We start from the raw sequence: 15835 nt of genomic DNA on the forward strand, positions 1-15835 counted from the left end.
TATTCTTAAATATGTCTTAAATTGTTGTGCACTGGGGGCTGAGTTAATTAATTGTTATCTGAATACTTTTCTCCAGAATGTGCTGTGCTTAAATACAACTAAAGTAAAATGATCTGGGCCAGACTCTAGAAGTCCTGGTCCAGCCCCAGTTACAATAAAATCAGGCTGAGGCAAATGTCATTCTTGTCTTTGAGGATCAATTTTCCTTACCTGCTTTAAAGCTTGCAGGGGAATCACCACAGTTTTATTTTTCCTGTAAGACAGAATTTCATTCTACACCCCAGAATAGCTTTGAGCTCAGAGCAATCTTCCTTCCTCAATCTCCCTAGTTTAGATTATAGGTATAAACCACTATGCCTGAATTTTCTTTAAAGGAATAATTTTCCTCTTCTAGTGTGTGTGTGTGTGTGTGTGTGTGTGTGTGTGTGTGTGTGTGTGTGTGTGTGTGTTTGTGTTTCTAGGTCTCACTATCTTGCTTCAGCTGGCTTAGAAGTCATTATGTAACCTTGAACTTGTATTCTTCGGCCTCTGCTTCTCAAGTATTACAATTACAGACATATGCCACCATACATATCTCTCTTTTTTAAAGCAACAGTTATTCTTATGAAATAGTCAAGAGAAGGTTGAAAGCTATAATTGTTTATAATGTTTGAATTTTAAATTAAATACCTTGCTTTATTTTCTAGGTATAAAGTAATATCACTAGATGCTTGGCGTGTAGACATAAACAAGAACAGAATAACCAAGGTTGACCAGAAGGCATTATATTTCTGTGGATTCCCGACTTTGAAACACATCAAACATAAAGTCAGTGGCTATTTAATTCAGATTTTTTCACTTTATTAAAAGTGAAGTGATTATAAAAAATTAAAACTAAATTCTTTGAATTTTTTTAAAGTTTTTTTTGAAGAAAAGTGGTGTTCAAGTATTCCAGCAGAGTAGTCGTGGTGAGAACATGATGTTGGAAATCTCAGTGAATGCAGAATCAGATGAACTTGTAAGTACTTTATTTATTCATTTATTCATCCACTTATAGAATATTTGTCATGCATAAAACTGCTTATACCTGCCAAGGTGTTTAACAAAGAGATTTAATGTGCTGTAACTCAGATTCAGCTTTAAAGATAACACACAGCAAAATGAGTTAGGAGGGACTGTGAGCCTCTATCCCTAGCACCACATGAATGGGGTTTGAAGAGGTAATGAACTCTGCTGGCCAGTGACTAGGGACACACATGTAGAAGATGAGCAGAGTCTTGGCTAGGTGCTGAGAGACGTTAGGACAAGGAGGGGAAAGGCATTCTCCTTGAAAGAAAGGAAGTAGTATCAACTTCAGAATAAATAGTTGGGGTACATTGTCTTATTTTTTTAACCTTTGTGTCTGAGGTATTTCTTAATACTTTTTCTTTTTGAACAGCTGTGATCTATTTGAGGGAAAGGAATAGATAAAGTGGACTAAAGCAGAGGACTTGTGTGGAGAAGTAGTGGCAGATCAGGCTGGAAGACAAACTGAGGCAGATTATGGGGGATCTTGAATACCAGGCTAAGGAGTTTGGATTTTCTCTCCTGTTACTGTTAGTTTGAAATTGATATCTTCATAAAGATTAATCTATTAGCAATATTCTAAACCAAATTAAAAAAAATAGTAAAACCTACAAGTTCAGAGTTTATAGACTTAAAAGATGAGGATATAAACAAAGTAGCAATAGATCTAGAAGGAAATAGTAACTAACGGAGCTGTCAGCATAATAGGCCAGAAAGTAGTAGTAGTTTGATGGACAAGAAAAGTTAAAATAGGAAAGTTACTGGTTTGGGAGCTTAATCATGATGAAATCTTAAGGTGATTAGTAAGATTTTTAATTAAAGCTATCCTGGTAACCTTTCTTAACTAGTGTTTCACAAAGATAAAAACCCTTGTACCCTCAGTTGTTCATTGTAAATAATAGCTTATATTGTAGGTAGTAAATCTCCTGTGCATTTAGAATGAGACTAGCATTGTACTGTATTGGAAAAACTGAGAAAATAGACCAGTTATTCCTTTATGTACCACAGTTCAAATGAGAAACTCCATTTCAAAAGCTGCTGATACAGAATTAAATTCCTCAAGCTAGCGGTTGAAGACAGATACTGTTACTCTAAGTTCCCAAGAGAGAACTAATGGCTGAGGTCTTGAGATTTAGTTCCCTAAACAAAGTTACACTTTTTGTTCATGGTCTCAACATTAAAAAAATTCCCACAATTAGGGTTAGAGAGATGGCTTGAATTGTTACTCTTGCCAGAAGACCTGGATTTGTTTCCCAGCACCCACAACAGTCTATAAGTCCAGTTCCAGGGTATCTAATATCATCTTCTAGCTTCTGTGGGCATCAGGCATGCTTGTGAAGTACATACATACATGTAAACAAGACACTCATACACATAAATAAATCTTTTTTTAAAAAAACAAATGAAAGGCTGGGTGGTGGTGGCGCACACCTTTAATCCCAGCACTCGGGAGGCAGAGCCAGGCAGATCTCTGTGAGTTCGAGGCCAGCCTGGTCTACAGAGTGAGATCCAGGACAGGTACCAAAACTACACAGAGAAACCCTGTCTTGAAAACCCGGAAGAAAAAAAAAGGAAAAGAAGAAATACTCACAATTATAAAGACTGCCAAAGGAGCCAGTTAAAGTGACATTGAGGACTCAGAAGTAAAAAAAAAAAATGAGTCACAAGTTAGTAGCACAACTTGTGATAGCTAAGTGGTATCAAGAAGACTTGGAGCAAAAGCTTTATGTTGCAAAACTTTGAAGGAAAGTAGAAACTGAAACAAAGTCTGAACTTGATTCCAGTACATCACTCCTGGTACTAGTATAGGCCGGCATCAGACCGCTCCACTGACTTCAGGCTGAGGAAGCCAACCCAGTATTGCTTGCTTATTGAGATGGACACCTGGCTTGCATTCTGGACCACAGCCCTATCCTTCATCCAGTGTATGTCAGGGTTCTCTATTCCCTCCCTGCTACAGTTGATCTTTACAGGCTGCCCATGAGACATTGTCATCTTCACTGGGGCTCCCATGAGCCTTAGGCCTGCAGCCATGGACTCAGGAAGCTGCAGATAGGCCAGCCCCTCAGCAGCAGCGGCAAGGCCTCCCCATGCTCTGCCTCAGTGCCATCTGTGGCGATGCTACTGCACCATGCCGGGCCAGACCCCATTGGTACAGGCAGAAGTTCAATTCTTAAAGACGAGGCAGAAGAGTAGGTGGATAGGAAGTAAAGGAGGCAGGCATTATTTTCTTGATCAAGAAAGCTATGATTGGGACTGGACCGATGGCCCACCAGTTAAGAGTACTTGCTGTTCTTGTGGAGGACAAGTTCTATTCCCAGCGCCCATTTCAGACTGCTGTAACTCTAGCTCCTAGGGATCTAGTGCCCACTTCTGTCCATCATGGGCACACTTACACACATACACATAAGATAAAAATGGAATTTTTTTTAGCTGCTACATGTCTTTAATCCCAGCACTCTCAGAGGCAAAAGCAGGTGGATCTCCATGAGTTTGAGGCTAGTCTGATGTACATAATTCCAGGCCAGCCAGAGCTACACAATAAAACCCTGTCTCAAAAGAGGAGGGTTTTTTTTGTTGTTGTTATTGCTGCTGTTGTTTTTTAAAGATTTACTTTTATTAGAGCAAAGAAGGCTGCAAGCATAACTGGAGGCAGAAAAGAGGAAGATCTTCCAGAACAGTTTCTATAGAAGAAAGTAGAACTTTTGGGAAGTCGTTAGGCTTTTGTAATGGAAAAGATGTATATAATAGCAAGACTGCACATGACATAAATAGTGGATTTCATCTAAAGCTTCAGAAAGAATTAATCTGGGAAAGGAAGGTGTTTTGTTTTGTTTTCAAAACAACTGAAAGTGGCGGTGAGATAAAAAAATTAATATAGACAAAGGAACAAATAATTAATGAACACAGTTCTAATGTTGAAACTTTCTTTCACAGAATTGTTTTTCTGTAGTTTTAGATGCTCACTTTAAGAAAAGTCTGATTATCAGAATAATATTCCCAAAAATAGTCATCTCTTACTACTCAAATTTTATTTATTTATGTGTGTATATATGTGTGTTTTAAGACAAAATCTAATGTATGTCAGATCTCAAATTCCCTAAGTGAGGACAACCTTGAATTCCTGATCCTCTCACATCAAAGGCGTACAGCACTGCACCCTGTTCTGCGGTTCTGGGGATGGAACTCAGGGCTCTGTGAAGGCTAAGGAAGCCATCTAGCAACTCAGCTGGTAGTGTAGTTGTGCTAATAGAGTGCCTGTCGAGTGTGCACAAAGCCTGGGTTAGAATATGGTCCTGGGAGAGCCGTACTAAAGTGGGCATGGTTAAGGGAGCACATCTGGGTCCAACGTTTGGTCGAGGAAAGCAGGAAGACCAGGAAGTTCAAGGTAATCCTTGGCTACATAGCAAGTTCCAGGCCAGCCTAGGCTACATGAGACCTTTTTAATCTCAAAACAAACAGCAAACACAAAAAAAGTTAAATATAGTTCAAAAGATAAATAAAATTTATAGTTACACATCAGTTTCTACTACAAAGTTGTTTCCTAATCTATATGTGTAAGTTGAATAATATCTCCTTTTTAAAGCTAGAATTTTTTTTACTTAAAATACTACCTTATACAGAATAGTGTATTATTTTCCTTTATCCTCAACATTGGAAGGAATACATTATCCTTTCTATTCATAAAGGAAAACATAATTTGGTCAAATCTGAAGGAGTAAAACCAAAATTTGGAACTGGGTCCCCTGACTTTAATTCTAATGTTCTTTTTTGCTAACGTACCACAAGTGAGATGAGATACTTCTTTTTCTTGTGAGATATTTCTTAGATTCTGCTCTGAGTATCAACCAAAATGAAACTAAAGAAACATCACTACTGTTCTTTTCCGTTTTCTTTGTTATCAGAGAGGTAAGAAAGATAAATATGAATCTAACGAGTAAAATCAGAATTTTTCTAGTGGAGGGAATTTAGTAACACCTTTAATCCACCTCATTTATTTTACAAATTAAACTTAAATGGAACTGGAGAATGCCTCTGAAAAGGACCTAAACCATGAATGAACTTTTCTGTTTGCACTTTTAAGAGTATAGAAAACATTGCCTCGTCGGTGCTTGGAAAGTCGGTCTTTGTTAACTGGCCCCATCTAGAAGAAGCTAGAGTTGTGGCCGTATCAGATGGTGAAACCAAGTAAGATACAATTTATGATTTCTCTAACATGTTTGCTTTGCTGTTTGATCACTTTCATTTATTTTTGAGGGATAAAATTATTATAAGAACATTTACACTCTAGTGCAAAACTATTCTCCGACTACTTGAAAGTCAACCACTGTTCAGAGTTTATTATATATACTCCTGAGGATATTTTAGACATATTACATTGTATTAGTTTCTTTTGTTCTTAATAGCTTGGAAGTTTTATCACCCAGTTCTTTTCTGAGTGACAACTATTATATTATTTAGCAAATATATTTTTCTTTCTGGTAAGAATTAACAACATATATAACCTTACCTTTTCCATATTCTTCCCAGTTTTCATTTCAATAATACACTGATTTATTGTGTATATGTATTTCCTTGAATCAGTATTTAAAGTCTTAACATTTATTTAGTAATTACCTTTATGAAACCATTTGAAATAAGGCTAAAAAAAAAAAAAAAGAAGTCTGTTCTCTCCTTCTACCATAGATTCTGGGGATTGTCAGGCCTGTACAGTAAATGCTTCTACCTGCTAAAATAGATACTACATTAATTTTTAAATCAAATCAGTGAGACAAGACTTTGCTGTGTGGCCCTGGCTTGTCTGGAATACACTTTATTGACATGTCTCATCTCATACATGCACACATCTTCTTGACTCCACCCCTGAGAGTGGAGGGTATGTGAGTACACCACTATACCTGTACTTGTCCTTTTTATTTGAAGGAGTCGTTTATTTTATGTATGTGTATGGGTGTTTTGCCTGCATATATGTCTGTGTACTGTGTGTATGAGTGTTGCCTGCAGAGACTAGAAGAGGGTATTGGACTGGAATTATAAATGGTTGTTAGCTGTCATGTGGGTGCTGGAAATTGAACCTAGGTCTTCTGGAAGAGCAGCCAGTGCTTGTAAGCACTGATCCATCTTTCCATCCCCCCTTGTCTTATATTTTTAAGAATAACTTTTTGCCATTTTATTTAATCTCATACTCTTTTAATTAGTGAATAGTTAGGCAGGTCTTTCTTAGTCATTTTAAACTTTTATTTCATATAAAGTCCTCTTTTTTACTTGTGCATATCTAAAACTAAGTTTTGTTCAGAGAAATTGGGTCAGTGTTGTATTCTGAATTATTATATGTCAAAAAATATCTTTTTATTTGTTTTTATTGTACATTGGATTGTGATTTTAGAAGACCAGTCTTTGTCCACTCTCGTTTCCCCTTAGCCCTGCACACATCTCCCAGTTGTGTTCTTTCATAAATGTTATTGATTATTGTAATTGTGTTGAAATTGTAATTGCTGGCACTAGTCTTTCTGTGAGAAATCTTGAGGATTCTTTGTTGGGAGAGTAAAATTTAGTTCTCCCTTTGTGATGTAGTCCAGTTTGCTAATATTTTCTTTTAAATATTTCATGGTTTTTACCATCTTTTATATTAAGTCAGTAATCCATTTTAAATGATTTTTTGCATAATTTTACAAATATATGTTGTTTAATATATTTGCCTATGAATCATTCAGTTGCTACAACATCATTTGTTAAAGAGCAGATTTTCTTTGTTGGATTGCTTTTGCCTAAAGTTAGTTACAGGGGCTGGAGAGATGGCTCAGCAGTTAAGAACACTTACACTCTTGCAGAGGACCTGAGTTTGCATCCCAGCAACACATCTCACAACCATTTTAATCCAGTTTCAGGGGATCCAAAGTCTTGTCTGGCCTCTTCAGGCACACACTAAAGACACATACATACATGCAGGCTTTTATACTTTATACATATAAAAGTAAATAAATCATTTAAGAAAAACAATTAGGATCTGGATCATGGTAGAGTACTCTAGAGCTTTTATCTGCTATGCACAAAGCCCTGGCATGACAATAACAAACCTTTTTTAAAGCTGAGTGTATTTGTGTGTGTGTGTTTGTCTGGTTCTCTAGTCTATTCATGTTTATGGACTCTTCTATGCTCTTTTTTTTTTAATTTTTTTATTTTATGTCCGTTGGTGATTTGCCTGCAAATATATCTGTGTGAGGGTGTCAGAGGCCCTGGAACTGGAGTTAGAGACAGGTGTGAGCTGCCATGTGGATGCTGGGACTTGAACTCGGGTCCTCTGGAAGAGCAGCCAATGCTCTTAACCACTGAGCCATCTCTCCACTCCTGTGCCCATTCCTTGATTATAACTGTATGCAAAGTCTTAACATCAAAGTGATACATTTGGCTTTTATTTTATTTTTTTTGTTTGTTTGTTTGGTTTGGTTTTGTTTATTTACTTGGTTGGTTGGTTGGTTGGTTTTCCAAGACAGGGTTTTTCTGTGTAGCCCTGGCTGTCCTGGAACTCACTTTGTAGACCAGGCTGGCCTCAAACTCAGAGATCCACCTGTCTCTGCCTCCTCTAAGTGCTGGGATTAAAGGTGTGCACTACCACCACCAAGCTATGACTTTCTTCTTAAAAATGGTTTTAGCTATTCTAATTTGTTGGATTTTTAAGAGAAATTGTTCTGTATCTATTAATATTGAAGGAATTTTTATAGAAATTTTATTAAACCTAAAGGATATAATTGCTCACACTCATAATTCCAGAACTCTGGGCTGAGGCATGAAGATCTCTACAAGTTCAAGACTAGCCCAAGCTATGTAGTCTTAAAAGAGAGATGGGGATGAGGGGGGAGGAGGGAAAAGACGAAGGGGGGAAAAAACTTAAAAACAAGAAAAAGAAAATTTTTTATACCTATAGATGAATTTCTGGAAGGTTTGATACTTTTACTTTATTGGGTTGTCTAACCCATGAACACTATGTACCTCTCCATTATTTAAATCTTTGATTTCTTAGTGTTTTTTTTTCATTACACTAATGATATGTCATCTTGTTATGTTTATACTTAAATAGTTCATCTTCTCTTGAGGTGAGACAGGGTCTTGCTATGTTGTATAGGCTGGTCTCAAAGTCATGCCCAAGACACCCTTCTTTCCTCAGCTCCTCAAGTAACTGAGCATCCAGGGATGTACCATCATGCCCAATGAAGGAAATTTCCACGTCTTTATTCTCCAGTTTATATTACTTTATTTCATAAAGGTTTGAGTTTGGAGGTTTTGTTTTTACAAGTGTACTATGTAAAATTTGTTTACTGTGAACACTGACCCTGCAAAAAGCTCTACATTAAAGCACAAGTTTGGACTTAACATAATTTCTACTTTGTTTTGATCCTAAGGTTTTACTTAGAAGAACCTCCAGGAACACAGAAGGTTTATTTGGGGAAAACTGCTCCACCAACTAAAGTCATCCAACTTGCAGATAAAGAACAGTCGAACTGGACTAAAGAAATACAAGGAATTTCAGAACAGTGAGTGTCATAGAGAGTTCAGTTGAGGGCTGGAGGAAATGGCTCAGAGGTTAAGAACACTGGCTTCTTTAACCAGAGTTAAGACCCCATGTAGTGATTCTCGTATTCTTTAACTCCAGCCCCAGGGCATTGGTGCCCTCTTCTTCTGGTCTCAGTGGCACCAGGCAAACTCATGGTACACAGACAAACACGGGGACGAACACCCACACACATTAAATAGACACATTTTTAAAAAGAACTTAGTTGAGCATGATGGCACACAGCTTTAATTACCACCCTCGGAAAACTGAGGCCCAAGGACTATGAGATCGATTCACTCTTCCTAGCACAGTGTCAGATATGTGATGAGGAAATGCAGATACGAAGAGTCCAGGGGCCTGGGGATTGTAGCTTAGTATGTTCAAGGCTTGAGTTCAATCCCCAAAGCCATTTAAAAAAAAAGGATTGGAGTGTTAAAAGGTATGCAAATTTTAATTGAAAGCCAAAAGAATCAATAAGGTAATTATTTATGAAAAGTTTATATCATATATAAATGGAACAAATGAGCCTTTGCAATGAATACTATACTTAAAATACTCCTCTGTTTGGTGAGTTCCATGGTGCCTATTTTTACTTTCTCTTAAATCTAAATTTTTTATTACATTTATTTGGGCAGGGGAGCTTTCTTGAATGTGAAATTCTAGAGTTTTTACAGATTGATTTCTCATTCAGTCACATAGACAGTGGAGAAATGGTCCACAGACTAAAATCAACACTATCAAAAGTTTTATGGAAATGGTTCTCAACCTATGGGTTAAGACTTCTCTGGAGTCAAACGACCCTTTCACAGGGGTCACTTAAGACCATCGGAAAACACAGATATTTACATTAGTATTCACAGCAGTAACAAAGTTACAGTTATGAAGTAGCATCAAAAATAATTTTATGGTTGAGTTCACCACAACATGAGGAAGTGTATTAAAGGGTCGAAGCATTAGGAAGGTTGAGAACCAGCCAGGCAGTGGTGATGCACACCTTTAATCCCACCACTCGGGAGACAGAACCAGGCACATCTCTGTGAGTTCAAGGCCAGCCTGGTCTACAGAGTGAGATCCAGGACAGGCACCAAAATCTACACAGAGAAACCCTGTCTCGAAAAACAAAAAAATGGAAGGTTGAGAATCACTGCTCTATAGGTCGCTGAGAACTGCTGTGCATTTATTTGCAGTAAGTATTTGATTGTGAATAGTTGGTTTGATTGATGATTACCCCTGGACTGCGTACATACTTCTACATATATATCTTCTTTTTTATTTTTCCTTTAGATACCTAAGAAGAAAGGGAATAATAATAAATGAAACATCTGCTGTTGTATATGCTCAGTTGCTCACGGGACGTAAATATCAAATCAGTCAGAATGGTGAAGTTCATCTGGAAAAACAGTGGTCAAAACAAATTCTTCCTTTTGTTTATCAAACTATTGTTAAGGTAAGGTCCCCAAGTCTCAATTCTTTTGTAATGTCACTATTACACATTGGTTAAAAATACTGCCAGCATGATCTGGTGGCCGAGGCCTGTAATCCCAACTGTTTGGGAAGGTAAAGGAGAAAGATTATAGGTTCAAGGTCTATTGAAACCAAATAGTTCAAGGCCATAGACAGCTGGTCAACCTAGCAAGAACATTTTTCACAATTTTGGGGGGAACTAGAGATACAGCTCAGTGATAGAGTACTTGCCTAGCATTCATAAAGCCCTAGATGTTTGAAGACTCAGCAACATGATAAAGAAAAAAGACAGTTACAATAATTAATATTTATTTATGAATAGAATAATAACTTAGCAATATATAATAAGGGGTATATATATCACAAAATATATTTTTGGGGGGCTACCCAGATGGCTCCACAGGTCAGGGTGCTTGCAGACAAGCCTGACAACTGAATTCTACCTGTGGAATGACCAAGCATGAGGCCTTGAGCCCAGTCCTTAGGACCCATGTGCTGGAAGGAGAGAACCAGCTCATACAAGTTGTTCTCTGACCCAAACACACACGCTAAAGAAATGGGTCTGCTCTGCTTTTGGTTTTTTAGATCTTTTAATATTATTCTGTCTAAGGATTATTCCATGCCCACTCAGCATGTGCAAGTAGGAACACGGTTTTGATTTTCTGGTAGTTTTTCTGTTGTTCTTCCTTTGGTTGGTTCTTTGGTGTTTGGTTTTTTGAGACAGGGTCTCTCTATGTAGCCTTGGCTGTCCTGGAAGTCACCATATAGACCAGACCTGCCATGAACTCACAGAGATGTGCCTGCCTCTGCCTCCCAAGTGCTGGAATTGTTGGTGTACGCCACCATGCTTGGCTGATTTTATGGTAGTTTTTAAGAACTTATTTTCTAGAATAAATTTCCTACAACACACCATTCTTAACATGTTGACATTTTTTCATGATACTTCAAAAATCCTGGCCTTAGCCCGGTGTAGTGATGAACACCTGTAGTCCTAGCTCTTGGAAAGTTGAAGCAAGAAGATTGTGTGTTTGAGACCATGGTGGACAGCATATCAAGATGCTTTCTTTAAAAAAATTTCTTTTGCCAGAAATTGACTAATGAATATTAAAGATTTTCCCTTTGTGTGCATAATCTCTAATATTGTGAGGGGACAGTAGGTCCTCTTTTTCCAAGAGTTGGTGTTTGACAGCTTCAGTTACCTTCATTCGACCAAGGTCTAAAAATATTATCCAGAAGGGGCCAGAATTAAGCAATTCATACATTTAAAATTGATCACCATTCTGAGTATTGAGACAAGTCTTAAGCTGTCATTCAGATGGATATCATCTTTGTCCAGTGTGTCCATGCTGTGTGGGCTACCCACTGAGTAGCATCTCAGTGCCAGCTCAGCTGTCACAGTATCGTGGTGTTTGATAACATTTATTTTACTAAACGACTCCCAAGTGCAAGAGCATTGGTACTGGCAGTTAGAAGATGCTCCCTTTAAGTGAAAAGACGAAACTTTTCCTCATAGAATGAGGATGGTCCGATTACAGATAGTAAGAATAACTATTCCATTCATGAAATTGTAAGGGAAAGTGCTTGTTTCACTATTGCTGCTCTGCTTGAAGCTTGGAGCATGCATCCACATTTCATAAGTTCTCATTTGTCAACCACATTTCATCATGGAGGCATGTATCGTCACATCATCACATTAAGTGAAAAGGTGAATACAGTGCTAGACACTTTGAAAGGAAGGGACCACATGCACATAGTCTTAGTATTCTGTTACTGTTATCTTTCACTATTCTCTAGTGTATAAACTAAACGCTGTCATAGATGTGTAAGTATAAAAAAGTACTTATAGGTTTTGGTACTGACCATGGCTTCAGACATACATAGTGTGGAGGGTGCTTGAAATCTTACCCTATCCCATAGTTAAGGGGAATACTGCTATCTATACTAACCCTAAATTTGGGAAATAAACGAAAGTGTAGTAATTAAGAGCACAGATTACCTGAGGTGGCTTCTTTACTATGTGACCTTGGATAAGATTCATTGCCTTTTGTGCCAGTCTTCATAAAATGAGGTTAAAAGTAAAGTTCTGCAACCAAAGGTTGTGTAAGAATTAAATGAAATAGATAAATGTATGAAGTATCTAGAAGAGAGAATGATGTAACAAGTCAGTATGTTTTAAGTTTTGGTATTATTGTATAGAAAATCTTAAAATTGACATTTGCAGATAAAACAGATTTAATCCTATTAGAAAAAAAGATGATGTGCAGGCTTTAGAAATACTAGCTGTGATGATTAACTCCTATTTCATTTTGTATAGGACATCCGAGCTTTTGACTCTCGTTTCTCCAATATCAAAACATTGGATGATTTGTTTCCGCTGAGAAGTATGGTCTTTATGCTGGGAACTCCTTATTATGGCTGCACTGGAGAAGTTAGTTTCAATTTTGCTATTAACTTTTTATTAATACAGTTTTTCATCTTAAGTGCAAAATAAAAATGTAATGTTAAAGGGGGAAACATAAGAAAGAATTCACTCATGAAACTTAAGAACACAGTATTGAGCTATAGGGAAAAGTGGGTGATCAGGAGGTGGAAAAAAGTATTCAAAATCTGGTGTTTTTGTTTTTTGGGTTTTGGGGTTTTTGAGAGGGTTTCTCTGTATAGCCCTGGCTGTCCTGGAACTCACTCTGTAGACCAGGCTGGCCTCGAATTCAGAGATTCACCTGTGTCTGCTTCATGCTGGGATTAAAGGTGTGCAGCATCACCACCTGGTTTGTGTTTATAATATACTTGTTTGTTGGGTTATATCTGAAACAACCATAAAATTATTTTAAGTAGATTTTTGGCTTAGGGTTAATGAATTTTTAAATTTATTGATATGTTTAATAATTTTACTTTTCACACAGAAAAAAGTACATACAGATATGGAATAAGAGAAAATAAGAGTCAATGGGGGGCAGATTGGCAGTACTATTAGAGATTCTGAAGCATATGTGCATATGGCACATGATTGTATGTGTATACATGCATATTTTTCTAGCTCTATTTTTCAAAAGAATGCTACACTCTGGTAACAGTGAACACACATAATATTCAAATTTTGACCTCTAAGACCATAGCACTTAACTAAAAGCAATAGTCCTTCTCACTAAAGTATCTGGTTCTAGGTCTGGAACAAGTAAGGTACAAAATGACTTTGATACATCAGATGCCAAAAAGTAAAAGTGCTCAAAAGAATAGAAAGACCAATGCCAGTAAGCACAGGAACAAGGTGAAAGGGCTCCTACTGGCCAGATCTTAAATGTTTGAGTAACAAAACAATTGAGTACAGTAACAGATTAGAATACACAGATACTTATTCTTACTTACAAATGCATGGCCTTAGCTTGGCTTGTTTCTAGCCAGCTCTTCTACCTTAAACTATCCCATTCTATTTAACTACATATTGCCTCTGGGCTTTTATCTTTCTTTATTCTACATATCTTTCTTTTCTTCTTACTCCATTGCTGGTTGTGTAGCTGGGTGGCTGACCCTTAATGTCCTCCTCTCCTTCTCCTTTTCTTGTTCCCCAATCTTTTCTTCCCAAATTTCTTCTATTTACTCTCTCTGCCTGGCAACCCCACCTATCCTTTCTCCTGCCTTGCTATTGGCTTTTCAGCTCTTTATTATACCAATCAGATGTTTTAGATAGGCAAAGTAACACAGCTTTACAGAGTTAAACAAATGCAGCATTAAAGAATGCAACACTTCTTTGAATTATTAAACAAATATTCCACAGCATAAATGAATGTAACACGTGTTAAACTAATATTCCACAACATATAACTTTACTACAAAAAGCAAAATAAGGAACTTTAAGGGGAATAGTGATGCAGTTCAGTGGTAGAATACTTGCTTAACATACTATGTTCAGTCTCTAGTATATACAAAGGAGAAAGGCAGGATGAAACATGAAGAACAAATTGTATTCTTCAGAGTACTTATTGTTTTTAAAACACACACCAAAAAATGATCTGGATATAGTTTACTTTAAAGAATGCTCAATATACAACTAGGAGCTGGGAACATAGCTTAATAGTGGCCACAGGAATATCTACAGTCTTGACATTTGGGAGGCTGGGGCAGGAGGATGAATTTGAAGCCTGCCTGGACTACATAGCATTACCTGCCTCAATAACAAAAAGACACAGATAGCTAAGTTCAATATCTTATGGTAGCTTGGAGAGGGAGGAAAGAATTCTGCATAGGACATTATTGGGTCCATTGATAAAATTGGAATGTAAAGAATAGTTGAGATTAAAATATCAATGTAAATTTATATGCCTAATAATGATACTGTTGTTTTATAATAAAATATCCTTAATAATATACACAAAATACTTAGAGGTAAAGGACATGTAAGGTATCCTCAAAACACTGAGAGGACCTAGGGATTGTAGTGCATGTTTGTAATCCCAGCACTCAGGATGCTGAAGTAGAGGGTCACCAAGTTTGAGGCCAGCCTAGACAACAAAATGAGTTCAAAGCTAACCTGGAAATACATACTGAAAGCCTGTTCCAAATATTAGTAGTAGTAGTAGTAGTTGTTGTTGTTTTTGTTGTTGCTTGTAGCTAGGGTTTTCCTGCCTGGCCCACAGTCAGGACAAATCTCTGTCACCCGCCAGTCCCACAGCCGCTCAGACCCAACCAAGTAAACACAGAGACTTATATTGCTTACAAACTGTATGGCCGTGGCAAGCTTCTTGCTAACTGTTCTTATAGCTTAAATTAATTCATTTCTATAAATCTATACCTTGCCACGTGGCTCGTGGCTTACCGGCATCTTCACATGCTACTTGTCATGGCAGCAGCTGGCAGTGTCTCTTTCCTCAGCCTTTCACTTCTCAGAATTCTTCTCTCCTTGTCCTGCCTACTTCCTTCCTGGCCACTGGCCAATCAATGTTTTATTTATACAGAACGATATCCACAGCACTTCCCCCCTTTTTTTAAAAAAGGAAGGTTTCAACTTTTACACATCTCCAAAGCCAGCTTGGTATATTTGGGAATTTGGGCGTAGCTTCATTTGCTGCTTCCTGCTGGAGGAGGGCACTGTATCTTATGGGGACACAAAGAAAATTTTAGGATTATGGAGTAGTCCGTGAGGGTGTGTCATCTGAGCCAGTTGCCTTGAAACTGTTCTGGATGTTGAATCATCTGGGCCTTGGTGTCATGGGAGACCTTTCAGGGGGTCTTGGCTGGTCAAACCTGATGTATCTTATATCTGGAACAAATCCATAGCCTCTTGCTTTCTGTGGAAACAAAAGCAGAGCCTCCTTTCCAAAGCAACATATCCTTACATCCAAATTTTGAAGTCAAGGTACCTTTACAATACACATTTTGGCATAACTCAACAGCTTTTGCAATCAAATGATTTTCTTCAGTTACAAATATCAAAGAGAACATAATTCAGATTCTCTGTGCGGTAGCCATCTTTACGTGGCTTATTTTTTATATCACCTTGAGACTATTGCTTTAAACTGCACCATTCTAAGACTGAAAAGGCGCTGTGGCTGCTGGCTCCACCCACTTCAGCTTCCCAACATGGCAGTGGTACATTTTCTGCCAGCTCTAGGAGCCATCAATTCTCAGAAATAGTGGGTCTATGCTTCTTACCAAAGCAGCATGTAGCCCAGAAATCTCTTTTTTTGTTTTGTACTAGCAAAGGCTAAATTCACCACGCAGCTTAATGTGCCACTTGCAGAGGCCTCATTCCCGCCATAATGTAGCTCAAACCGGCAT

At 37.7% G+C, this 15835-nt stretch overlaps 1 protein-coding gene across 7 annotated transcripts in view; it reads left to right on the forward strand.

Moving 5' to 3' along the window:
• The window catches only part of Xrn1 (5'-3' exoribonuclease 1), a 117388-nt gene that overhangs the window by 47656 nt on the left and 53897 nt on the right, over window positions 1-15835 (forward strand). For 6 of the 7 annotated variants that reach the window (XM_028866016.2, XM_037207850.1, XM_028866012.2 and 3 more), the window contains 6 exons: window positions 687-807; window positions 899-997; window positions 5129-5232; window positions 8445-8576; window positions 9881-10043; window positions 12375-12488. In XM_028866016.2, the coding sequence (XP_028721849.1) occupies window positions 687-807; window positions 899-997; window positions 5129-5232; window positions 8445-8576; window positions 9881-10043; window positions 12375-12488 (733 nt within the window). Of the gene's footprint in view, window positions 1-686; window positions 808-898; window positions 998-5128; window positions 5233-8444; window positions 8577-9880; window positions 10044-12374; window positions 12489-15835 lie in introns of those variants that run through there. The other variant, XR_003734162.2, reaches the window with a different exon arrangement.

Source organism: Peromyscus leucopus, chromosome 7, assembly GCF_004664715.2.
Source record: "Peromyscus leucopus breed LL Stock chromosome 7, UCI_PerLeu_2.1, whole genome shotgun sequence".
Lineage (NCBI taxonomy): Eukaryota > Metazoa > Chordata > Mammalia > Rodentia > Cricetidae > Peromyscus > Peromyscus leucopus.